Below are 26,573 nucleotides of genomic sequence, written 5' to 3' on the forward strand. Positions count from 1 at the left end.
CATCCTGTCTAGGGAGATGCATGAAGGGGCAGTTTTGCTGAACCTGAAGAGAAGATTTGACCATGAAATCATCTATGTAATTTAAATAGCACACACTCAACACAGAACCATCAACAAAATGTCCTATCTTCAAATTTGTTTGTGAATCAAAATTTTATTTTCTTGATTTCACAAAAAAGTCGATGTTTTACCCCAGAACCTATTTGCCTCTTTGTCTTTTCTTACTTTTTTTCCCCAAGACATACATAGGTAGTATTTTGTTGTCAGTAAACCCATACAAGATGTACAACATCTACGGCACAGACATGGTGCTACTCTACTCTGGTCGCGCTCTTGGAGAGAACCCTCCGTAAGTAATTTCTTGGCATGTCATTCACTCTGTAGAGACAGTTAATAAAATGCCTTGTTGTTTTATTTGTGGGGCCTCTCTAATCCAATAACAAAACATTTCATTAAGTAAATATAATTCCATAGAAAAAAGGAATAAATACCCCATTATGTCTCTCTTTTAGGCATCTGTTTGCCATTGCAAATGCTGCTAATTCTAAAATGATGGATGCCAAACAAAACCAGGTCATAATAATCAGGTAAGGGATCTCACTACACTCTATCAAGTGAATGTGTTAAGACGAATTTGGATAGACACATGATGTTTTGGTGGAGCAACATTAGTTTGGTGTGTGACCTTCATGGTAAGTGTTGCGCAAACTGTCCATGACGCTTCTTGAGCAAGCCAGGTTTCCATCTCCAGGTAGGGCCGCTGTTTGTAAATTCATGAGTGTCTGTCTGTGGTTTTCTTGACTGAAAACTTAAGACACGGCCATCTGTCACTCGTCTTGAACTTCACCGGACAGTCACAGACCACCTCTTTGTGTGATAAACCTCGGATCACACGCTCAGAAAAGTTCTTGCTCCAAAGTTCCGACTGAAAAGCACAGAGGGATGTAATGCGTAATTCTGTAAAAAGCCACAACTACTCGCAGGGAATACCCAAATCGTGCCCTTGTAGATAAATGCGCAACATTCTAGCCATATCTCCGGAAGGAGACACCTGTAAGGAAAGCCCCAGGCAGGTCTGGGCCAGAAACGGATTATCTTACAGAGGTTTGTGTGTCTAATGAACGTGTGAGAGGCACAGACTGCTGGAAGCCCCGTCTGGTGTTCAATGACCGCTAATGGCCCAGTTTTCAGCTGTCCGGGTTGCTAGTGTCCTTAGATAACACACACCAAGACGGAGAGGGACACACACACACACACACACACACACACACACACACACACACACACACACACACACACACACACACACACACATATTAACACGCAGGGATTGCTTTATAGAATTAGTCTACCAGTTATATTATTTACATGACTAACTTGACCTTAGATGATTTAGATTTATTTATTTTTGCTTAAATCAAGAAAACTAACAACAAAAATAGTGTACTTAATGATTGCTCTTGAGGTCCAGGTAATTTGTGCAGCTTGACTTTGATCCTGCGTGACTGTCTGTTATTGTGTTGCAGTGGGGAGAGCGGATCTGGTAAAACAGAGGCCACGAAACTAGTCTTGCGCTACCTTGCAGCATTACACCACAAATCCAATATTGCACAACAGGTATACAAAACCAAAATTGCACACACATGCATGCACACACACACAGTGCTAGGTGCAATTTCTGAAAAAAATCTTCACGTCATAAAAGATTACTAATGCCTTTTTGTTTTTTGTATCATTATTTTTCTTTGGCCCTGCAGATTGAGGTAGTTGGGTTGCCTGCATGGTCTTGTGCTTTACATTTTTAATATGGTCATATAAATAGCTAACTAATAGATTGTTGTGCTTTGCTGTGAAGTGTGACAACATTTACAAAAAGCAAATTTTTCTTCATTGTTGTTTATTTTTTTGTTTAAATGTCCCTTATAATGATTTTTTTTTTTTTTTTTTTACTATTCTTACCAATGTCTTCCAACACTGTTCTGTGAATACGCCCTCTGTGATCTCACAAAGGGTACTATTCCCCAGTTTAGTGACGCCAGCCAGGGGCTTTACCCTCTGAGGCACCTTGCATCTTCTTTGTTGTTGTCCTAATCAAAGCATCAGCTTGAGCAGCAAGTTGAAACTAATTTTGCAGGAGGCTGTTAACAAAGGGCTAAGTGTGATGTTTCCTCAGCATCTGTTTCTGCAATATTGACTTGTGAGAGGCGGCTTTTCCTGAAGTCCTGGATGAAAAAGGGAACTCTGAAAAAGGGGACCTTTAAACAAAGAAATCTGTTATAAATATGCATCTGGCTAAAATGTTTTCTCTCTTTTCTTTCTTTTGATAAGGGTTTGGTTTTCCCTTTGAAATCTGTGTGTGTACATTAGTTGGCAAAGGTTGAGGATTTTCCTGTGTATTTGAATGCTCTCCAGATACTTGAGGCAGCTCCTCTGCTGGAATCTTTTGGAAATGCCAAAACTGTACGTAATGATAATTCCAGTCGCTTTGGGAAATATGTAGAGGTCTTCCTGGAGGAGTGAGTATGACACTGGTTTCTATTAGATTTCCTATTGGACAATTTTTTCATTGTGCCTTGTATTTTCGCTGTTATGATTATTCACACACACAAAAAAAAAAGTACAAATCCCACTCCTGTAACCTTTGTCTGATTTGATTCTACACAGTGGTGTGATCAGCGGTGCCATAACCTCTCAGTATCTGCTGGAAAAGTCTCGTATTGTCTTCCAGGTGACACACAAAATGCAAGATAATAACATTTCATGTCATATTCTATTATTCTTTATTATTCCTGCTCATTTGGCCAGATGAAGCTCATGTTTGTTTCGTTAGGCCAAGGATGAGAGGAACTATCACATCTTCTACGAGATGCTGGCGGGTCTTCCCTCGCAGCAGAGGCAGGCGTTCTATCTGCAAGAAGCTGAGACCTACTATTACCTCAACCAGGTGGGCGGCGACACAGCATCACCAGCAGTATTCTCAGGAGAAGAAGGGAATGGCGGCTAAGGTGTCCTCTGTCTGTGTCCCGGACCTCAACAGGGCGGAGACTGCGCTATAACAGGAAAGAATGACGGCGAGGACTTCCTGCGCCTGCTTGCGGCCATGGAGATCCTGCACTTCAGCCCTGAGGACCAGTCAGCAATCTTTAGGGTTCTCTCTTCCATCCTGCACCTGGGCAACGTTTACTTCCAGACACATGAGGTGACATTCCAGAAGAAGCGCTTTACGGTTTTTTTGTCATCACTCACCAAGTTCAGTCACGACAGTGCCATATGTCTGTTTAATTTTATATTTGAGCTCAGTCAGTCGAGAACAATACATGACATTTGTCAGAAAAAAAACTGTGTGGCTGTGGGAAATTAGATCATTAAAACCTCAACAGACGTCAATGTTTTTCCTTCTTTTTCCTGACACGATGCATTGCAGGCAGAGGGCCAGGAGGTGGCGTCGGTGGTGAGTGCACAAGAGATCCGAGTGGTGGCCGAGCTGCTGCAGATCTCACCAGAGGGTCTGCAGAAAGCCATCACCTATAAAGTCACAGTAAGGATCAAACTGTTGATATTGTAATACTAATGATGATAATGATGATGATACAGTCTTTGCTTGTTATCATGAATACATTTACTAAAACTACAAAAATGGCTTCGTCGTCGTCTCAAAACACTTGGGATTGTCTGTCCAATCAGATCCTGACACAAGTTTTGAGTTGGGATCCATACTTGGCGTGAAAAAAAAAATGCTGAAATTTTCCACATATGTATTAAGAATTGCCAGAATTAACTTCATACGGATATTGAGCCTCTCTAGCGTTATCCAACTCACTTCTCATCCCTCTTCAGGAAACAATGAGGGACAAGATCTTCACACCTCTGACTGTGGAAAGTGCTGTTGATGCCAGGTGAGAGGCTGTAATACAAGAAACTGGACTGAATGAAATGTCTGTTTCTCATCTTTTAGGGGGTTTTGACACATTTTAAATTAATTGAATTAACGTGTTTTTGTAAGTAGTAGTTTATTTATAGTAGTATATAATGAAATAGAATGCAATTGATGCTATGGTCATTGGAAGTCTTTTTAAAAAAAAAAAAAAAAAAATCCAAATCAAGGTTTAATAGTTTGTTTTGCATGTACAGCTATTGTAAAGGCACCATAAAATTGCCTAACAATATAGAAACTCCTCTATTTTTGATGCGCTGTTGTACTGTTGAGATATAAGGAGGAGCAACACCATTCTTTTTTTTAATTTCCCCAATACATTTTCTTTTTACACCGACGCCCCGAATTCCTCCATCTGCAGAGATGCAGTTGCCAAGATCCTGTATTCGCTGCTCTTCCACTGGTTAACGGACAGGATCAACGCCCAGGTGTATCCGCACCAACACACAACCTCCATCTCCATCCTGGACATTTACGGGTTTGAGGTGCGTGTCAGTGCACAAGCTGTGATTCGCTGTCGGTCCTATTCTTTCCAACAGCAACACGCCGCTCGCTTCGATAAAATGCAAGAAATGACAAAAATCCCCAGATGTGTGTTTCTAAGTGTGTGTGTGCGCGCACGCGGTGTTGTGTTGTGTTTTGTGTACACTAGGATCTGGCATTCAACAGCTTTGAACAGCTTTGCATTAATTACGCAAATGAGTACCTGCAGTTCTTCTTCAACCGGATCATATTCAGGGAAGAGCAGGTGAGTTGCACTAAATTCAACACGCGCACACAAACGCAGGAAAGTGCAAATAAAATGACACACACCTCATGATATAATCAGCAGTTGAAACCACATGAGGATTGTAATTGTTGTGTATAGGAGGAGTACAACAGGGAGCAGATCCCCTGGCAGGACATCCCGTTCCTAGACAACCAACCCTGCATCGACCTCATTGCCGCAAAGCCTCATGGGATACTGAGAATTCTCGACGACCAGAGCTGCTTCCCACAGGTGGGTGGGTCGGGACGAATCGGAGACGGCTGACGCCCCCCCCCACCCCCCCACTCCAAGATCCACTGACTCACCGTGCGCTGCTTTGTTGTCAGGCAACAGACCACACGTTCCTCCAAAAGTGTCACTATCACCACGGCAACAGTCCACTGTACATCAAGCCAAAGATGCCCCTGCCAGAGTTCACCATCAAGCACTTTGCTGGCCGGGTCACCTACCAGGTGCACAGCTCCTCGTTCCTTGTTTGCTTTATTTGATGGTATTTTAGCTCTTTTTCTAGGACAGTCATGTAACTGTGATGTCAGAATAATTTTTCTTTGGAATGCTATGTTCTGATTTTTGTTACAACCCCTACAAGATCCATATCAGCCGATGGTGTAGAACATAGCTCCAAGCCATATTCAGACAAGAACTTTTAATTATTAAATTACATAATTTGATTAATTTAATTATCAAACACCCACCCAGGTCTCCAAGTTCCTCGATAAGAACTATGACCAGGTCCGTCAGGACGTGCTGGATCTGTTCATTCAGAGCAAGAACAAGGTGAGGAGACACTCACGTGCGCTGTTTTGATCACGACAATTCTTATCTCATATCGCTCAATATCTCTGAAGAACAACAGCATGTGGAAAAAAAAAAACAAACCTGAATTATTATTTTTTTGTCCGTGTGTCCAGATGGTGTCAAACCTCTTCCTGGCTCACACAGAGGTCACAGGTCAACATCGAGGAGGTCACATGAGAAAGAGCAGCACTGTCACCAGGAAATACCAAGCTCAGACTGTCAGCAGCAAGTTCCAGCAGTCCCTGCTGGAGTTAGTGGAGAAGATGGAGAGGTGGGTACGATAGATAGTGGAGAAGAATCAGGGGGAGAATTACTGCGTTAAAAACCGGCAGAATTAAAACCATAATGATCACTTGCAACACACAAACCTTTGTTCCTTCCGTCCCAGGTGCAACCCCTTTTTTGTGCGCTGCATCAAGCCAAACCACATGAAGGTAGATGTTCTAACGCCACGTCTCCACCGAAGAGATGCAAACATGCATTTTGGTAAACATACTCACGTCTGTTTTTTTTTTTTTTTTTTTTTTTTTTTTTTTTAGCAAGCTGCAGTGTTTGAGGACGAGCTCGTCAGCGGTCAGCTGAGGCACTCGGGCATCCTGGAGACCATCCGCATCCGCAAAGAGGGCTATCCCGTCAGGATGCACTTCCACGTCTTCCTCTTCAGGTGTCCTACACAACTTTTTCAGTAACTGTAATGTAAAGGATGCATAGTTTAGCACGTAATAGCCTTACGTATCTTAAGTATTCATGATTGAATGAGTTTATCTCCAGAAAACACCAAATTTAGCCCTCTGTTTACAGCCTCCAGTGAAAACGCCTTTTTCAACCTTCTGCTAAAGATGGGGGATGCTGAAACTTTGAAGTACTTTCTAGATGCTCAGAAGGGGATAAAGAAAATATCACGGCCCCAGGGCAGTCTCAGTTCGACAACCTACGCTCGTCATTATTACCTTTGAGTGACATCACAAAGGGCTCATTTCTAAAACTGGGCATTTTAGTACACACTTTCTGAATTCTGCACAATGTTTCACCTTTATAACCAATGACATGCTTCACGCTAATTGTGCGCGGCCGTGTTTTCACCAGGTACAAGTCCTTGGTGGGGTTGCGAGAGCTCCCTGCAGCAAATGGAGAGAACTGCGTGTTGATGCTCAGGAAACTGTGTCCCCTACGGCCAGGAGCTTACCATGTCGGCGTCACAAAGGTGCCACTGTGCTGATCTGCTGCTGTTTTTTTTTCTTTTTTTTGTACTTGGCTTTTCATCCGTTCCCTATCCACTAATTTCTTTAGCGTTGTGTATTCAAAATATCTACCTTTGGTTTCCTCTGCGGACAGCTGTTTCTGAAGGAGGACGTCTACCAGCTGCTGGAATGTAAACGGGAGCGCACCCGTCAGCTGGCCGCGCTCACCCTGCAACGCTACGCACGCATGTTCTTCATCCGGAAACGCTTTTTGGCCTTCCGCGAGAAGATCGTGGCGCTGCAGGCTCGGTGCCGAGGCTTCCTCACAAGGTCAGCCCAGCCGGCTTCCGCGGTCGGTTTGGGGCTCCAAGCCACCAAGCCATTAAAAGACTGGTTCAGCTTAATGAACGGCTCAGGGGACTAACGCAGATAAACTTTCTGACAGAGGTTTTCACATTCCAAAGGATAAGTTACACCCAGTGTTGGCAAGATTACTTTGCAAATGTAATTGGTTACAATTGCAAGTTACCCCATTGAAAATGTATTTATGGTGGAACTATTTCAGTTACTTTTTCAAACTAATGTCACTAATTACTTTTGAGTGCATTTTGATTGCTTTTTTGAAGTTTGAAAAAAAAAATGTTGTCAGCTGTTTAGACGAGACAATGTTCCAGCAGTACTCAACAACAACAACAACAACAAAAAAACAACCTCAGTACCTCTTCTTACTGTGAGATCTGATATCTGCACAAAATATTTTGGAATGTGTTTTGAATCGATGTTGTTGTTGGTGCAACTTTGAAATTTCTTAGACTACACTCCAGACAATTCAACTAGCAGGCGAGTAGTGGGGTTCTGCAATTCTGAGCTTGACAGGAGAACCAATCAGAAGCTTCGGAAACAGAAAAGGACGGTGCTTAACAACAAAAAATATGATTATACATAAAGTCCAGTCTTTGTTGTAAAAATTGGTCAGATGTAATTGAAATTGTAAAACTACTTTAATTGCACATTTTCTTCCAGTAATGTAACTGATTACAATCATCGTTATTTTGTAATTATATTATGTAACGTTACACGCAACTCGTTACTCCCCAACACCGGTGGTACCAATTCATTATTACTTCTTCCGCCCGACAGGAGGCGCTATTTGAGGATGAGGCACAGCCTGGTTCGGTTCCGCTCAATGGTCCACATGTATGTCAATAGAAAACAGTACGTCAAGGTGCGTGAACGTGTGCTCCAGCGTTTTACACTTCCCCTTGAAGGAATCTGACGAAACTGAGGTGTTCCCTCATCTGCTTGCAGATGAAGCTGGCAGCCAAGAGGAGGGCTGCAGAAGAGAGGCGGCGGAGAGAGATGGTAGGTGGTATGGCGGTAGTCTAGACGCGATTTTTTTTTCTTTTTGTCAGCCTCCAGTGAAAGAAAGACACCTGACTGTTGATCTTCTTCATACCAGGTAGTACATGTTTTGTTTTTGTTTTTTACTTTTTCAGGAGCTGAGCAGGAGGGAGGTGGTTAATGTCACGCACTTGGTGATCCCTGCAGAGCTGGGAGTTCTGCTGCAGGTGGCTGGAGGTCCGTATGATTGAGTGTGTGTGTGTGTGTGTGTGTGTGTGTGTGTGTGTGTGTGTGTGTGTGTGAGAGAGAGAGAGAGAGAGAGATCAACTGAGTGTTTTCCCATCTGTAAAGTTGCTTAACATCCCTGTCTTGCTGCAGTCAGGAGGGAGCTGCACTCCGACTGTCTGGCTCTTCTCCAGGCTCCTCACATCAGAGAGAGTGTCCAGCTCACTCTGCCTCTGGATATCAACAACTACCCTTTCTACCGCTACGTGCAAATCTACTTCAGGGTGCGATGTGCTCATTTGTGTTACATTTGTCTACAAACCTCAGCTTGAAAAAATCTGCCTTAATTAGGACTTTTTTTTTTTTTTTCCTGTTTGGTATTTGTGGAATAAGGGATGGCCATCACTGTTAATGCAGATTTTTCTCAGTCTGGGCTTGTAAGGACACCTGTGTGCCCTGTTGTAGGAACCCAAGCTGGGGATGCTGACGGCCCCCCTGCAGTCACCTTTGACCCGTCTTGAGGACGACCTGACCAGAGAAGCTCTAGAGCTCTTCAGCATGGTGGGCTGGCTGGGTTAATATGTCATATTTATGAATCTTTTCTGTTTGTTATATTGAGCTAAGACACATACCTCAGATAATATACTGGTACATTTCAAAGAGTTTGTGTAATTGTTTCAATGAAAGGAAACTGTACTTTTAGAGTACGATGATTTGCTAATTTTTATGGAATCATTGAATCTCTTGTGGAATGATGTAATTCTATAGGCTTTATTTGGCATCTTGTCTTGATTCATATATATATGTATTACAGAATTTTACACATGCAATTCAAACCACGATTAATCGCAGTTAACGATGAAGATTCTGTGATTAATCGCGATTAAAAAGAAATGTATCGTTTGACAGCCCTAATTTTCAGAGATGTCATGAAAACAAAGCCTGCACTCTATTGTGTTTCTGTCCTCAGTTTCCTTTAGGTCTTGTTGCTGAGGGTTAATCATAAAAGAAATAGTAAACAGAAATAGTAACACTGTTAATGCCGGGCAAAGAGTCCCACTCCTGCCAGTCATTCACAGTCATTCCTTCCCCTCCAGGTGCTGCGGTTCATGGGGGACCCGCACCTCAACGGTGCGCAGGAGAACATGTTTGGGAACTACATCATCCAGAGGGGCCTGTCGTCTCCAGGGCTGCGGGACGAGATCCTGGCTCAGGTGGTCAACCAGGTTTGGAGGAACGGCAACGGCGACAACGCAGAGAGGGGGTGGCTGCTGCTGCTGGCGTGCCTCTGCAGCTTCGCCCCCTCGCCGAGGATGGACAAGTATCTCCTGAAGTAAGAGGAGTCTTTCATGCAGGATGATTAAAAGGGCGAACTTGACAAAAAATAAATAAAACTTGAATTCCGTCATTCAACAATTTTTGTCATGAATGAGGTGAATTTGTCCCTCAGGTTCGTGTCTGACCACGGACCCGTCGGCTGCCAGGCGCTGCTGCAGCATCGGCTCATCCAGGCCAATCAGAAGGCGCAGCTGAGCTCGGGCTCCGCCCCCGAGGCCTCACGCACTTACCCGCTGTCCCTGCTGGAGTGGACGGCCAACAGAAAGAAGGCCAACATGGTGCTGCAGGTGCACTGTTTCGACGGTGAGTTTCGACACCTGCCGCCACACGAAAACAATTTGCTTGTTCGGAAAATACCACATGATGGACAACAAGCTCAGATGTTTTTTTGAATTATTATTGTTAAAGATGAGTTACAGTCCTCGATTATTGATTATTCATTGGCAGTAAGGGTCAGGTGGCGAAGCCCGACTCTTTGTCTGTTGTAATCAAAGCATCTGGGATGTTTGGAAAAACTTGTTTCTCCCTTTTGTTTCCATGTAGGAGGTTCTTTCCTGTGTCCGGTTCACTCCTGGACCAATGGGGAGGATTTAGCAGGGGACATACTGCGTCACAGGTTCTGTAACTCTTCACTCTTTAGTCTGATGTCACTGGTTCCAGGGATCCACCACAATGGCTTGGTGACTTAGTTAGAGAAAAAAAATAAGAAGTTGATTCTATTTAGTATGAATTAGTCCAGATTTTTATTTTTATTTTTTTTTAAATGAGGGGAAAATTGGCTTGATTTTTGATGCAGGTGCTCTTGCTTTTCAGGGGAGTGTCCGAGTGGTGGAAGGGCGGCTCTATTCTGATGAAGGAGCACAGCCAGTGGGTGGAGCTGGCCGGCCACGACTACGTCATGGACTTGATCTCAGACTTGGAGCTTCCCACTGATTTCCCGAAGCAGAAAAGCTACTTCATCATCAGCACCGATGACCCAGCCAGAGTCCGAGCCAAGACCAGCCTGTCAGTGCACACAGCACACTGTGGCAGTTTGACTTTAACGCTCCGGTTGTTCGAGATAATTTCATTAGTTATTAAGTTATCATTTGCTCCCCCTCAGAACTCTGTTCGGCAGTGGCTTCGACTCCGACGAGGAGCTTCCTGCCTCCTTCCCTCTCGGCGGCAGCAGCAGCTGCAGCAGACCGGCCTACAGTCTGCCGGACTCTGACGGTTACTTCAGCCACGGTGCGTGAAAAAAGTCGACCTGTTTATATTTTACCATCTTTGTACAGCAGTTTGTGTTAAAGAGTTTGAGTAAAAGTGAGTCCCGCTCCTCTGTCGATGTCCAGTGGAGTCGGATGCGTTCAGCGAGGGACCGACCCAGAGGGGGATGGACCGCTACCTGGACAGTCTGTTTGATCCGGTGCTGTCTGACGGCAGCATGGTGAGTCCTGACGGAAACGTTTTTGTGCGTCTGTCACGTGATTTAATTCCACACAGATTCTAACAGTTGCTTTAACAAGAGAGACACAAGAGGCTTGACTGTAAAGTGTTTTTTCTTGTATTTTTAGCTGATTGACTTAAAATATTGTTGCGGCAGTAAACTTTTTTCATTGTAGCTTTCTTTTTAATTACATAAGTAAGACTTTTCCAATTATTTCTGAACACCTTTAGACCTGATGCAGCATACTGTATCTACAATTTGACCTTTTATCTTCTGTCTTAGTAGTTCTCCCTCGAGTGTAAATCACCCTGATTTAATGCAGACTTATTCCATCCATCTAAATCTGTTAGGTGTTCAGAAAATATTCATGTTTTAGTCTTTTTTTGCTATGCTCAGATTTTGCTCAGCATTTTTGATGCCACATCATTGTCACGCGTTATAATGCTTCGTTTATGACTGTGTCATAACATGACTATCCATCCAATCCAACTCTCCACCTGCAACGCATTGACTTAACTGACATTGGATGTCATCCATAAACGAAATCAAGCTGGAAATCAACAGTTGCCAGCATTGAGGAAAATGCACGGCACGCTCGACTGCGAAATAAAGGAATGTTGATGGAGGGACGGGGCATCCGATCCACTGCCTCTCTGAGTGTCTATGAACGAAGCAGACCAGGGAGGCGATTAGGTTACAGAGAGACTTACCGTATTGGATGTAACAGCAGGCATCGCCCAGGTACAAATCCAGGGCGACTGCTGAAGGACCCTGCTGATTACGTAGTATACGAAAAAAGGGTCAAAAGAAGCATTTCTCTTTCTTCACTTTTTCAGTTCTTCCACAGATCATTCATCTGATTCTGTCACTATTTTTCTACTCAAAATTTTCAGTCTTATTTTCTTCCGTCTGTTTGGAAAAATAAATAAATCAACAAATACCCCAGCGTGCCCGCAAAGGAGCCTCTCCTCCAGCGTGTACGGTACTTCCTGCAGAGTATTCAGTTCCCGTGGCTTTACAGAGGGTCCCGCTCAGGCACCTCCCCTTATCCCCTAACCTCGACGCTGCTTCATTACATCTCGTTTGTTTGTCTGGCTTCCAGGACATGGAGAGGACGGTCAGTCTGTCAGCCAGGATGAAGGGAGGCGGAGGAGTGGGACAAGAGGGAGACAGCCGCTCAGCCCCGGGTCGGCCGTACCCTCCTGGAATCCACCCCGGAGGTAAAACGTTTTCTTCAATCTTCTTCATAGTGTCCTTGCAGATTGTCCACTGTAAACTGTATGTATCACTGCTACTGAATTCAGCATTTAAGACTTTCGAAGTAACAGCCTGTATTGGTTTATTAATTCAGATAGTTCTAAACTGGCAGACGACCAGTGCACTCACTTATTTCCCTCAAGTTAAAAGATGTGGCCAATTTCTAGATGTTTATTATGCCTGTTACTTCATTGTTAGATCAATAAAACAGCCAGTACGGTCGTTTTGTCTCATAATTGTTTTTTCCAGCTCTCCATTTCTTGCCTTCTTTACACAGAGAGCTGGAGATACACAAGCATCATATTCTTTGTTTACTTGTGCAAAGCTAAAAAAAAACCCAAAAAGATCCAAAATGATGGAATTTTGCCACACTTTGACCAATCAACAGGCTCTGTTATTATTTCAGATTGAGAGTGGAGGTGACCTTGCACCAGTCCGAAGTGTGAAGGGTCAGGTGCAAGGCCCACCCGTCCCATTAGGCTGCTGCTTAGGGGATGTAATGAGCAGTCAGAGCTCATGGATAATGCATAGGGAGCCGTTTATCGCGGCCGCACCACTCGCGACTCCACGGCTGCCTGCAGCCATCCGTGACTCCCATTCTTTGCCCCACTGCGCCTCCCTCAAACTGCCTATGCCTTTCTGTCAGAGGGTGTTTTAGGTTACAGTGACAAACAATGCAAAAAACCCACTCACAAAAAAGTTAGGAATATTATGCTTTCAGATGAAATTTCAGGATACACTTAAAAAGCACAATAACCTTTGAACTACATTTTCCATAGAATTCACCTGAAAATCAAGCAACTGTAACTTTCTGTGGGAGGTGGTTGTACATAATATATAGATTCATATTGCTTTAAAAAAAAGTTTTAAATAGATTGAGAATGTTCATGTTAATGTCTCACTTTTGGAGCCTGATAGTCTTGCTCGTCCAAAATCGAAAGTAAAATCACCTCCAGCGGCAAAGTTCTGTCCTGGAGGCGACGCTGTGCCTTCCTATCTTGACCCCTGTGTGCTGCTCGCCCCTTCTCAAGCCGTCCCAGTGCTCCCGGTAGCAGGGGGAATGATGCCGCCCATCCCTGCCATTCCCATCCACTCCCATCACCACCAGCGCGAACAACACCATCACCACCAGGAGGAGCAACAGCAGCCGCAGTACCATCAGTACAACCGTCCCTCCCAGCCCTCCTCCCTCCAGCGGAGTCCCTCCAGCGCTGCTCGCGCCCTGGGCACTGCCCTCACCACACACCCCTCTCGTGCAGCAACAGCCCCCCGGGCCGCTGAGGCAGCATCGGCACCCAACAGCGATGCCGATGTGGCTCCTCCTCAGGTGGCGAGGGCGGTGCCGCTCGCCTCTCCTGCTCCGACCGTCCCGGGCCTGCCTGTCTTGCCTGGCGTGCCAGGTAGCAAGATCTGCCGTGTGTGTTCGGCTCTTCCGCATGATTGGCCTGAAGAGTGTGGGCGTGATGGAGTGACGGCACATTACCCTCTGAACTTCTGCAGTGAAGGACTTTGCCCTGCCGTGCAGTGGACTTTGTGTGTTGGTGTATTTTTTTCATACTTGTTTTTCAAAAAAAAAAAAGAAGACATTTTCAAACACACTCCCTTTGGTTTTTATTCTACAGGGCCGGAACAGGCTGTACTTACTCAGCAGCAACAGGCCATCATCAACCAGCAAGCAATCATTCTGGTATGTTTGTGATTGTTGTTTCTTCTGAGGCCAACTCTGGTTGTAGAATTAGGATGAGGATTAGGTCATCTTAAAGGAGAAGGGTTAAGTTAGGGCATCTTCTTCAAAAGTCCAAGTTCTTCAGAACTGAAGGAGCCTTTCGGATGATAAGCGAGACGTCTTCAAGATCACAAGAACAAGACCAGGTGCCATAACTTAACCCTTTGACTCTCTTAAACCTGGCACAGCAGCACAAGATGTGAAAGGATTTCAGTTCTGAAATCCAATCCGTCCACCTCCAGATGAAAGCATTTTTAGTTGGTCCTGAAATTGCATGCATCAGCTTCCTTAAGATTTGAGATGAAACAAGGAAGCAACTGATTTTTGCACACAGGCCACTTTTTTGGCACCAAATGTTCAGTGAGTCACCTCCCTCTTTCGTCCCACATTCATTGATGGTGCTGCATTACTGACACCTTTTTTATTATATTTCGACTCACTTTCCATCTTCTCCAAACGCCAGGCTGACATTGGTTCACACAGTGGGAGGCGTGTTCACACAGTGGGAGGCGTGTGGACCCACAAACATGCTGTTGTCACATTACGACAAAGATTAAAGGCACACTTCAAAGGTTGCCAAACTCCAATATAACTTTGATTGCGTTCGCGCCTCTTGGCCTTTGGGCTGAGATCAAGTGGAATATCGACGTGAGGGATGTTATTGGCCTTACACTCACAGTACCTTCACACGATGACAAAATCCCCTGTAACACCTGCCGAACATAGCCGACTGCGTCAATAAACATGTCCGAGGAAAACTACGACCCATTTTGGGACTACGCAGCATGGGATGAAAGGCAACACGAGGCCAATCATGCGAATCCCGGCACATCGTCCAGTGCAGCTGAAGAGGGGAACCCTCCTGAATTGGCTCCATACGTCAAGCCCAATCGCTTACTGAAGAAATGCGCAAAAACTGTTCTTGTATTAACGTGTGTCGGAGTCTCCACCGCGGCTGTGCTCCACGCCATGTCAGACACGTGCAACTTCAACCGCTACTTGCAGCGCTACGTCTATCGTTATGCGCAGCGCTACGCATCCCAGTACGTACCTCGTCGAATTTTCAGGATGGGACCCAAAGCGCTCGCGCTTTGAACCTGTTGTGCTCATTTGAAGGACGAATGATGCATCTCGTTCAACACCCTAATTTGCTGGACAACAAAAAACAACCCCAAATAGGATTTTCTACGCGAAGCTTTGACAAAATGTCTTCCATCCAGTTTTCCATCCATCTGTTTTCCCACGTTCAGGCTGAAGTGATTCAGAAGAGGTGGGTGACACTCAGGAAAGTTGCCAGCTCACAGAGGGCCGATATAGGGCAACAGACCAACACAGCCATTTTATAATCAGCATTTAACTTCCAGCATGGAAAAGCACAGTGACAAAATGGAAGCTCTACCTTCGTGTGAGGATCAAACAATGGACCTTTTTGGTGTGAGGCGGCATTGCTGCAGAAGAATCAAGCGCAAACATTAATTATTACATCATAAGCAGTGTCCATCCTTTCACTAGACATACATCCTTATACATCCTCATATAACCAGAGTCATAGTCATTATTAAACATGATGAAACTGTTCAGTTCTATCTCTCTTCCAAACTTTGTGATTTTAATAATTTGCAGACAATATCAAAGGGTGGAGGAGAACAATATGTAATGTGCAACAATTTTGCATGCAAAATCTCTATTTGAAGTGTAATAAAGTGAAGACAAGAGACTTTTGGATTAGTTCAAGGTAAACAGGAAAGTTTAACACTTTTCATTGGATGGTTGCTTCAAATATTTCCTGTTAATTTGTCTTCCTAGTTTTTATATTTGGAGCAGTCTGAGAATTATCTGTCCACTTGGAGAAAAATAAACACAAAAACAATTTAATCTGATGCCATTTTTACCATTATTATGTTACTTAGAACAATGGTCTGAAGTTTGGCTTGGTATTGAGCCGCCAACCCAGTAATTTCTGAGCCTAAAGTGTAAATTGTGACGTTTTCATGGATTTAACAGCAAAATAAAACATCTTAAAAAAAATGTTTGCCTTAAAACGTTTCTGTACTTATTTGATCATTCCTAATACAAAAGCAATTTAAAATACTTGAACTTTTAATAGATCAGTCACAGGTAGTAGACAGTGATAAAAATCACTCAGTAGTTTATTTAGAACAGAGCTAGGCCCTCTTTGCGACCACATTTCTGGTGTCCATGCAGCAAAGTCTGTTTTTTGTTTGCGTCCCAGGCCCAGCAGATGACCATGCAGGCCATCGCAATCCAGCAGCAAATGTTGTCCTCCTTCCCCCCAATCACCCCAGCCCCCCATTCACCACCCATACAGCATCACCGCAGCCCGAGTCCAGTGAGTGAACGCCAACACACGCACAATGCACGGCATGAACACAGACTAGCGACAGTGTGTTGCAAATGACCCAAATGTTATTCTTGGACCATTATTTTCTATTCTTCTACAGGTTAAAGAGGCTGAACAGTCAGCATACAAACCTGCTTCTGGCCATCGCAAAATAAGTATGTTTTCCCCCTCTAGAGTGACGTTGAACTGGGATGTACTACGAAAGAGGGTTAGGGCCACAAAAAGAGAAAAAAATATTACAGGAAGAAGACTTTTATTTAAGTTTTCATTTCGAGTTTTAAGTTAAAATTTTGGGAATAGAATGAAGTCAGAATTTCGTGAGAAAGTCAACGTAAAAAAGATAAAATTTCCTGAATAGTCGAAATTTCGTGAATAAAGTCTGCGTTAAAAAAAAAGACAAAATTTCGTGAAGACAGTAGGAAATTAATGAATGAAGTCGATGCAAATGAAGTGGAAATTTTATGAAAAAAGTGGATGGTGGATAAACACAGTTACCCACAGTTAAAAGTAAACTGCCGAAAACATGTATCCCGCAGCTTCACCCACAGTAAGCAGGAAACTGGCGAAAACGGAAGTACTCCACTAGACTATTTGACGTACTTCCAGGCTTTAAAAATGAAAGTCAGTGTTGGGTCTTTTTTTGGAATGAACTAGCTAACTAACATAAAGTGTCACTCCAGGTCCAACCCGTGGCCCCCCGTCGGAGGACGTGGTTCGATCCAGTCCGACGAACACGGAGCGCATGGATCCCAGTCATGACATCAAAGACATCATCAAACAGCACCAGCCTGCCAGCACCACAACTTCTGGGTCAGCATCTGGAAGACGACAAACTCAGCCCAAACAAAGGCACTCATCATCATCATTTTTACTTATTGTGTGTGTGTGTGTGTGTGTGTGTGTGTGTGTGTGTGTGTGTGTGTAGGAAAGGCGACGCAAAGAAGTTTGCAAAGAAGGCGGACCCGCACCATGAAGCTATGGAGATATTGAAAGATCAGATGGCGAACCCACCTCGCCCTGTATGTAAAGTATACATCCTGTGTGTGCACACGATTAGGATTAAGATTAAGATTAAGATTAAGTGGCCTTTCTTTTTACGTGTCAGAGCCAAAAGAAGACCCAGAGCTTCCAACATAAAGAAGGTGCAGGGCTAAAGCTTTCCAAGACCATGAAATCTTCGCCGTTGGGCGCTAGCTCCAGTGTGCACACTGCTCCGCCTGCAGGTGAGTGTCTCAAATGGTAGTAATGTAATGTAAATACCCAGCCGTAAACAATGCAATGACCGCGTGACACATTTGTGTTTGCAGTCTCCAGAGAGTTGCCCATCGAGGGAGAAATCATCCAAACTCAGCTCCACAGCAGGACCAGCGATGAATATTACACATATTCCAATGTCCCATGGAAACTCTACATGCGGAAAGAGGTGCACTCCATCGGCTGAATGTGGTCACAACAGGGAGATCAATAATAAGATCGGGCATAGAACTGTCATAGGACTGTTTGACCTCTACCAAAAACAAAGAATGTTGTTTTTTTTGTGTCTCCGTTCAGGTGTTTTATCCTAAAGAGACACTGAACAATCCACAAATTCTGGAACTGATCTTTCGACAGGTTGGTATTACTATTTGTTAATTTAATCTACGCGTGTGTGTGTGTGTGTGTGTGTGTGTGTGTGTGTGTGTGTGTGTATTTATTCATTGTTACATTTCCAAAATAAATGTAACAGAGTGTGGTTAGTTTTTAATTTTTCTTGTTAATGTGATTATTGTAAAACTGCTCCATATGAAACAATGATCGTCGGCTCATCTTAAAGGCATGAAGTCAATTTCTAAGCCTGATTGACAACTTGTTGGCTGCACTTCGACCTAAATTGAATTTCTTCCCTCAGACAGTTGTTGCTTACTCACTGTGTCGGCAGGTTTTGCACGACACCTTCTCTGAGGCCTGCATCCGCATCACCCAGGAGGAGAGACAGAAAATGAAAGCTCTGTTAGGTACAGTGGAAATCATTTTCACAAATAGTTAATAAATGCACTTTTTTTTCAGTGTTATACTCTGTCAATTAAATGTCTTGCTTGGTTTTGACAGCTGAAAACGGAGTGGATCCAGTTTCAGGAACGCACGATGAGAACATGAAGAAGAAAGTTGTCAGCATGGCCAAGGACTCGTGGGAAATTTACTTCTCTCGCCTCTTTCCAGCCTCGGTAGGTTTTTACCCTTTTTATTCGATGTAAATTTAATTTGAAGAGGGTTCAGGTGAACATTATTCACCTTGAGTCCTTCTGCTCGTTATTTAATATTTTTCTACTGAATTGTGTGTGTGTGTGTGTGTCTGTCTGTCTGTCTGTCTGTCTGTTTTAGGGCAGTGTGGGCACTGGAGTACAGGTGCTGTCTGTGTCCCATAAAGGTATTAAACTACTGAAGATGGTGAGGAGCAGCTCCACAGCTCCTGACTACTTCAGGGTGCTGAGGCCGTACAGGTGAGCCTTTGACAAGTCAGCTAGAATTTAGTTTTGCATTGTGGTCAATGGGAAAAAAATGCTTTTTGGGCTCATGGAATTTTTTGTGCTCGAGTGAACACTCCGCCATATTGCCAGTCCGGTATCCAGCTTTTATAATACATCCATGGATTTAACCCACAACCCCTCCCACTCTCTGCGTATTGCTTCCTGTGCAGCTACTCGGACATCCTGTTTGTGTCGATCCCATCCAAGAACATGCTTGAGTTCAACCTGACCAACGAGAAGCTCATCCTGTTCTCTGCCAAGGCCCCGCAGGTCAAACACATGATCGACCACTTCCTCACAGAGCTTAAGAAGGTCAGGGGTGTGTGTGTGTGTGTGTATGTGTGTGTGTGTGTGTGTGTTGAAGTTTGTCACTATGCATTTGTCTTTTCTGCATCCTGTGCTTTCGCCCAACAGTTGAAACTACAGTGGTGAAATTCCTCTTTGTTGTAATAGAAATTAGAGTTCCCATGATCCTGATTAAAAAGTTTTTTTCAATGAGATATTTTTAAATCCTGTTTTCCCATTAGTTTAACAGAATATGGTTCAGCAGCCAGTATTTAATCCATGCAAAAGCAAGATAAGTTTTTTTTTCAACTGTGGATGTGGATCAGGATCCCTGTGGGAGTCAGTCAGTGCAGTGCGACATATGTGTCTTTCCCCCCACCAGGACTCGGAGTACATGGTGGCAGTGAGGAACTACATCACTGACGACCGGGCTCTGCTCAACTTCCACAAAGGAGACATCATCAGGCTGCAGCACATGGACGGGCTGGAGGCTGGTGAGAAACGCACACACACACACAAACACAAACACACACACACACACACACACACACACAAACACAAACACATACACACACTTAGTTGGAAAGTGCGCAATCCACCTTGGTACTTCTTCTTGTCAAACAGCATGTGTGTGTTTGTGTCCATGTCTGTCACGTGGTGCATTTAGGGAAGCAGTACGGCTGCATTGTCAGGAAGAAGGTCATGCTTCTGGAGGAGTTAAAGAGGGACACTTCCGAGTTTGGTGGGTTTGGCTGAGATCATGAAGGAAAGGGCTTATGCTCTGTATCTGTTTGGAATATCTTGAGTTTTTATTGATTTGTTTTTGCTTCTGCTTTTGCTTTTTTTTTTTCATTTTACTGCCAATTCTGCAAGGTTAAATACTGTTTTCGAATGATAATGTGCTCCTAGCTTGTCAGTTAACTCCCCAGAAAAGAGAAAAGAGCTTTTCTTTACTTCTTTTGCTTTCTTTATATATCAAAACAACATGTGCTAAAACACACAGTTTGCAGTCAGGCCCTTTGTGATGTCACACAGGGAGCCGATAAGTCAACAATAATTTTTCCAGCTTAGGGGATGGCCACAGAGAGATCACCTTATGGTTGCCCGGTTTTCATCCCCTTTCACGCACGCGGCATCCGTTTTTGTTTTTAGCAGGCTCTAAACAGAGGGCTAATTATGAGATGCTTCAACGGTTTTTCTTTTTTTCTTTTTTCTTTATTATCTAACACTGCTCCACTGGAGTGCAGGATGAAAGATACAGATCTGCTGGAAAAATGTGTAATTGAAGAAGTATGATTATAATACATATACAATTTAGAAATAGCAAAAATTCACCCTTAACTGCTTAAGTGTCTTGACATTTAAAGATGCCTGTTTTGTGTTTAGAGTTTCTTGGTCACTTTGTCGGTTGCATTTGAAAACGAGCCGCGTGTGAACTCCGTCTCAGCCGTACGCGTGACTCTCACCCGTGCACTCAGGCTGGCGCTTCGGGGCCATCTGCGGGAAATCGGGAGTGTTCCCCAGCGAGTACGTCCACCCCGTGGCTGCTCCGGACTTCTTGGTCCTCCCTCCAGACCGTATCGAGCCCCGAGACAGACAGGGACATGTGGCCGCCTCCGCTGCCATCGCCGTGGCGATGGGCTCGTCCGTCGCCGCTCACGAGTTCGACCTTTCCACCGAGGTGCGAACCCTCGAAGTTGCTCCATCAACAGCAGTCACTTCCCGCAAAGAGAGACGATGCTTGTTTTGAGTCTCAACGGGGAGAAAAGCAAACAGCTAACTGTGAACTCTACCCCCTTTATTATGGTGTAGGCTGCTGTTTGCACAATATATAATGGAATATTTTGGTTTTATCGAAATGAAAATAGTCTGCAGATGATTTAACTGGCACTTTGTCCTGGGGTCTTTCCCTGCTGCGGTTGTAATGTGTGCGTACCAGGTCATAAATGAGATGTACGGCGACAACGCAAGCGTGGGACTGGATGAATTGCCTCTGCACGGCGGCCAACACCACATGGTCGACTTTGCCAAGAAGTACTTCAGGGAGGCGCAGAGGGGCAGAAGGTCCGACGCTCAGCATACAGGAGAATAAGTGGATTCTCGTGCCAATGTGTTGACGCTTTTAAAGGCTCTGCCATCAGTCGCTAAAGGACCCACTTGCGCTTTTCTTTATTGCAGCGATCCAAAGGCCAAGAAGGGCAAGGAAGGGAGAGACCCTGTCGACATGGTCAGATTCTCCAAGGTAAAAAATAAACTGAAATCAAAGGCAGGCCTGCCATATTTTTTTGTCTTACCGTTTCTAGTCTATTGCATAAAATGTCCTATTTGGTTTGCTCTAGTGTCCGATCCAAGAGTCTCTGATCGACTTCTCTGACAGTGGGATGAACAGAGTGGCCGCTGACATCTTTCTTGGTGAGACGAGAGGAAAGAGCGGAGACGTAGGCGAATCGGATTCAAATCAGATTCCTTCACTTTCAAATCCGATTTTTTTAGGGCTGACTGTCCACACCGTTTTAAGCAAGTGTCCAAATGGGATCTGGCTCTGTTCAGACTGGGCCACATTATTGACTGAAGGTGGTTTCAATCTGTTTCGCAAAAAAAAAAAGAGAAAGAAATAAATTGGATTTCATGCGATTTGTGACTGTTCGGACTACAAAAGAGCCATCCTGGTTTCTGGATGGGCTAAAAATTGGATTTTGGCAGGTAGTCTGAATGCAGCTATCGAGAAACAGGGAGGCATAAATTGGAAGAGGCTTCTGCCCTGTGTTTTTGTTAAAAGACGAGTGAGTTCCTAGGGTTAATACTTCATTAGGGTGCACTCACACTCAGACCTCAGTCACTAAATGTGCTGGAAATTATATAAGAAATTGCAATTCAATATTCAATATCATTATATATACACTACAGTGACTTCTGGGAGGCGATTTTAAATCAGTTTTTTTTATTACATCTTCTCCCTTTTTTTTTTTTTTACCAGCTATAATGAAGTTCATGGGAGATTTTCCCCTCAAGGGTCAGACTGAGCAGGATTTGGTCGCCACCATACTTAAGGTTCTCACACCAAATGTTCTCAATTTTGGAGACTTTTCCACAAAACAAAAGCCTGGAAGATTTTCCTTCTTTTGAAAATGTGCCCACATGTGTAGCTGAGCGGCGACCACGGCCTCATGAAGGACGAAGCATACTGCCAGGTGATGAAGCAAGTGACGGCCAACGCCAGCTCCAAACCGTGAGACCCCACCGCGTTTCGCATTGCACACTGCAGACTGAAGAACGAATCGGGGGCCCAGCCAGACTGGAGTCAGTGTTTGTGTTGCAGGGAAAGCTGCCAGCGGGGTTGGAGGCTGTTGTACATCCTGACCGCGTTCCACCGCTGCTCCGACGTGCTGAAGCCATTTCTGCTGCAGTTCCTGAAGGATGCCTGCGAGAGCCCCACCATGCAGTACCAAGGCAGGCAGACCGCCAGCTTCTCACTGTGCCGCGCTCATCCAAGTCTGATCTGATGAGCCGGTTGGCCCGTCTCTCTCTTGATCTACAGGCATCGCCAAGGCCTGCGAGCAGAACCTGAGGAGGACCTTTCAGTTCGGCGGACGCGCCCAGTATCCCAATAACATGGAACTGAAAGCTATGCTGGTGAGTCGCTCGTTCAGCCTCGCAACATTCCACCCTCTAAGTGCAACAAAGGACATCAGACAAAAAGGAGGAAATATGGAAAAACTGAAGTAGTTATGAAATTGTGTACCAAGGTTAAAATTCACGGTGTGCACCAAACACAAAACACAGTCCTTCTTTATGAAATGAACATGTTTAAACGGACATGTGGTGTGTGGAAAACAATAGCAACTGGAGGTAAGAGAGAGTATTGCAACAAAAGAGCATCTTTGATTTAATTACAAGCAATTTTATGTGGCGCTGTAATTTGCGGCTAAATTACAAATCTGAAGCTGCTCCATTTTCTTGGCTACTGCAGAATCATTGGGCCTGTACGTTTCTCTCCACACTCGGTGCTTGTTTTCCTGTGACGCATCGCCCTGATTTGCTGCTTGTACACAGGCTGGGCGGAGCTCCAAGAGGCAACTGTTCCTGCTGCCGGGCGGGATTGAAAGGCACCTGAAAATCAAAACGTGCTCTGTAAGTGCACACGCACGAGCCCATGACGCATAAACACAAAATGATATCCTAAGTTGCGTGTAATGCAGCTAAACTAAAATTAGATTTTTTTAATTTATTTTTTTAATAAAAAAAGCAGGATGCCTTCGTGAGTCAGCGTGATGATATTATTTCCCCCCAGGTGGCTACAGACGTCATTGAGGAGCTTTGCTATGAAATGGGCCTGCAAAGAGCGGAGGCTTTGGATGAATATGCCGTCTTTTTGGTCACGCAGAGAGGTAACGCCGCCCTCCTTGCTCAACCATCACAATGACAACACTTGACATTTTTGCCTTCGACCGCGGTTAAAACATCCAGGACCTGTGTCCCTTGTGTAGGTCAGAACGTGCGTCCCCTGAACAAGCGCGAATACATCTTGGACATTGCGACCGAGGCGGAGCCAGTGGACAGCAACTACAGTCTGTGGTTCAGGAGGGTCATATGGAGCCTGGCTCTCAAACTCGACAATGAACTTTATGTCACTATGCACTACAATCAGGTAAAGAGGTGCACTCCAGTGCACTTACAAACTCTTGCCAAAACGTTTATTACCATCCAGTTGAGCTTAAACTTCCTCTTGCAGCAACCTTCTTCCTCCTCTGCTAATCTCTTTCCCAGCACCGTTATTTAAGGGCTAGCATTTGCTTTCTCTTGTCTGTCTTCTCCGGTGGTTAGTAATTTAGTTGCTTTCATCACAAAATAAACCTCACGTCTTATTGCTCTCAGCCAAGTACTGCAACAGTGGCATGATTGAAAACACCCCCTCTTGTCTTTGTCCAAGGTGTTGCCAGACTACCTGAAGGCCCTGCTCAATGTGGTTCCTCAGGGTAAAGCCAGCGAGCAGCATCTGCAGCAGATCGCCAGACTTGCTGCCCTACAGCACCGTGCCAAGGACACCATCTACCTGCCCACTCTGTAAATATAACCGCTGAATCACACAACCATAATTTCGTCCCAAACCACCAGTGTCACTTCCACGTAATTGCACACAGAGTCTATTAAGTGCCGTTTATGCACGTGCATAAATTGGTAGTCAAGGTGCATCCTAACATTCTAATTCTGCAAATACGCGGCTCTCAGGCTGCTTGCACAGTCAACCTGCGTCTGCATAGCACGCCGTGTGCCTGCGGCATCTGAAGTCTGCCCTCTGTGCGTCCGTCTAGACGCGACGTGCAGGAGTGCGTCCCCTCGCCGTTCTACGGCAAGCAGGGCTCCCAGCTGTGGCTGAATATGACCACCCAGCACATGCAGCAGGTGCAGCCATTAAACCCGCAGGCACAGTTCCTCGGTAAGAACGTCTTGAAATTGTGCAAAGAAAAATCCAAGATGTACTTTCATGTTTTTTTTTTTTTGGCGTGTGGTTTCCTCAATGAACGTGACTAAAGAAAAACCAAGAATGTGTCTTTTATCAAGCTATGTTCACTCATTCCAGAATTCTGTGTCTCTTCCCCCTCTCCTCCCTTCCCCTCCAGGTCTGATCAGTGCCTTCCCCATGTTCGGCTCGTCCTTCTTTTACATCCACAGCTGTAGCTCGGCCGCCATCCAAGCGCCCTGCATCCTGGCAGTGAATCTGAATGGACTTCACTTTCTCAACAAGGACACTCATGTACGTCACAGCCAAAAACTAGCATATCGGCAGCATTTTCTCAGCAATGCATTCTGTGTCTTCTCTCTCGCTGTCCACTTAGGAAGTAGGAAATGTGGCTCCCCCTGCTGGTTTACATGGGTTATCTTTTTCACACCTTTATTACATCCATCCATCCTTTCTCTATACATGCTTCCCTCTGCACTCAGGGTTACAGGGGTCTACTGTGGCCTAACCTTTATTGTTATTTTAATATTCAGAAATAAAAAGATTCTTGTACCTCGTGCATTCAAGTGTTCATCCCTGAACCCATTCAAATATTCATTCACGCATTCGCTCATGGTTCATTTGTGTTGGCGCGTTGTGCCATCAGGAGGCAGCGGCACGTTACCCACTGAAGGAGGTGCAGTCAACTCGGACCCAGAGACCAACATCCGGCTCCAGTTATCCATACGTGGAGATTATGATCGGAGACCTGCTCAACCAGCGCATCATGCAGCTACAATTGGACCAGGTTGGTATTTTATTTTGATTCATGGCTAGTTTTGTGCATCTCCTCATTTAAATTGTTAACGTGTGTGTTTTTGTGTGTTTTCAGAGTCTGGAGCTGTGCCGAGTCATCGCCATGCACATGGAGAACATGTTGTCAGTCCGAGAGAAGAGGCTCACTCTGCCACCAAGTGAAATCACCCTTCTATAGCACACATGCACACAGGAAGTAGTCGCACTTTCAGCCTTACAAACATAATTGATCTACCTCTTCCAAGGAAAACAAAATATTCGCATAATTGGAAATATTATGTTCCAATATTTCTGTAACGTGATGAATGTATGCTCAGAATGTTAATGATGTAAGAACAGGCTTATTGTATGAAGGAAATCCAGCAGTTACTTTTTAACTTCACTATTTCTTAAAAAGAACATCAGAATTGAAGTGATATTTTGCACTGAATAGAGACAATCCATAAAGAGAATCCCCAAATGTATAAAGATTAAGTCTTTCTGTAAACAGGCATAACATTGGTTGAAAAGCAACTCTAATTGTTGCATGTCACAAATGAGCTTTAACACTTGTAAGCTTATAAGATGTAAACACTGCTTCAGCGCGCTTTCAGGCTGCTCTAATAGTTTTTTATAGTTGTAACGCCAAAAGATGATAAAGATCTTGTCTGCCATAGTTGCTGAATAGACTGAAAATATCATTAAGTCTATTTTGATTTACTGTGACTTTACCACTTCTGACATTTTGATTTGCGACAATGCCAGAGCATCGTGGAATCATGTATTCTTGAATATTATATGTGGTTCTGACTGAGGGTGGAGTCCCCAACCTGTACTTCACTCAAAACACAAGACCCACAAAGTTAAAAAAACAAAAAAAAAACGAGCAGACTTCAAGGAGAACCATCCTTATGTTTAATATTACCAGATGTAGATGTTTGAGATCATTCACAAAATGGACCACAAAAATATATCAATTTTATTTTTCCTCGCTGACATGGGCGTGTAAGACACTAGACACATCGCAATAAAAGCATATTATGTTCTACAGGAATACTGAAAACTTTGCACTGCTATGTATGTAAATATCTGTTATACTGTATATAATAAAAGCGTAGAAATGTCATTGCACATCAAAGTTTGAACCAACAAAAATGCTTTTCAACCCCCCCCCCCCCTTTTTTTTTCT

The 26,573-nt window shown here is 44.3% G+C and overlaps 1 protein-coding gene across 1 annotated transcript; it reads left to right on the forward strand.

The window, feature by feature from the left end:
* Positions 1-281: 281 nt before the first annotated feature.
* Positions 282-26,516, forward strand: myo15aa (myosin XVAa). The gene is made up of 60 exons (XM_076023575.1): positions 282-349; positions 557-587; positions 2,413-2,516; positions 2,665-2,728; positions 2,831-2,944; positions 3,038-3,199; positions 3,425-3,538; positions 3,838-3,896; positions 4,296-4,419; positions 4,587-4,682; positions 4,803-4,934; positions 5,030-5,155; positions 5,403-5,480; positions 5,615-5,772; positions 5,890-5,935; positions 6,041-6,165; positions 6,588-6,705; positions 6,837-7,012; positions 7,823-7,907; positions 7,991-8,044; positions 8,179-8,260; positions 8,402-8,532; positions 8,714-8,809; positions 9,346-9,581; positions 9,699-9,889; positions 10,130-10,202; positions 10,400-10,591; positions 10,689-10,813; positions 10,918-11,012; positions 12,115-12,232; positions 13,892-13,956; positions 16,229-16,345; positions 16,458-16,512; positions 17,038-17,167; positions 17,283-17,376; positions 17,463-17,580; positions 17,665-17,780; positions 17,909-17,968; positions 18,276-18,351; positions 18,446-18,561; positions 18,719-18,837; positions 19,035-19,176; positions 19,532-19,643; positions 19,817-19,891; positions 20,628-20,830; positions 21,089-21,213; positions 21,328-21,391; positions 21,489-21,561; positions 22,127-22,200; positions 22,296-22,378; positions 22,469-22,599; positions 22,688-22,782; positions 23,203-23,280; positions 23,441-23,537; positions 23,637-23,797; positions 24,080-24,213; positions 24,462-24,586; positions 24,771-24,904; positions 25,257-25,397; positions 25,482-26,516. The coding sequence occupies exons 1-60, from the start codon at positions 282-284 to the stop codon at positions 25,581-25,583; spliced, it is 6,588 nt and encodes a 2,195-aa protein (XP_075879690.1). The 3' UTR covers positions 25,584-26,516.
* Positions 26,517-26,573: the final 57 nt, after the last annotated feature.

Source organism: Nelusetta ayraudi, unplaced genomic scaffold, assembly GCF_046127955.1.
Source record: "Nelusetta ayraudi isolate G7.1 ecotype Tasmania unplaced genomic scaffold, CSIRO-AGI_Nayr_v1 ptg000016l, whole genome shotgun sequence".
Taxonomy (NCBI): domain Eukaryota; kingdom Metazoa; phylum Chordata; class Actinopteri; order Tetraodontiformes; family Monacanthidae; genus Nelusetta; species Nelusetta ayraudi.

What these genes read in the sequence shown, in the direction of transcription:
- myo15aa (XM_076023575.1), top strand. Translation starts at nt 282, where the DNA reads ATGTACAACATCTACGGCACAGACATGGTGCTACTCTACTCTGGTCGC. An exon ending in GTCCGAGCCAAGACCAGCCT is followed by an intron (nt 10,592 to 10,688) that starts GTCAGTGCACAC and finishes GCTCCCCCTCAG; the next exon opens with AACTCTGTTCGGCAGTGGCT. An exon ending in AACTCTACATGCGGAAAGAG is followed by an intron (nt 17,781 to 17,908) that starts GTGCACTCCATC and finishes GTCTCCGTTCAG; the next exon opens with GTGTTTTATCCTAAAGAGAC.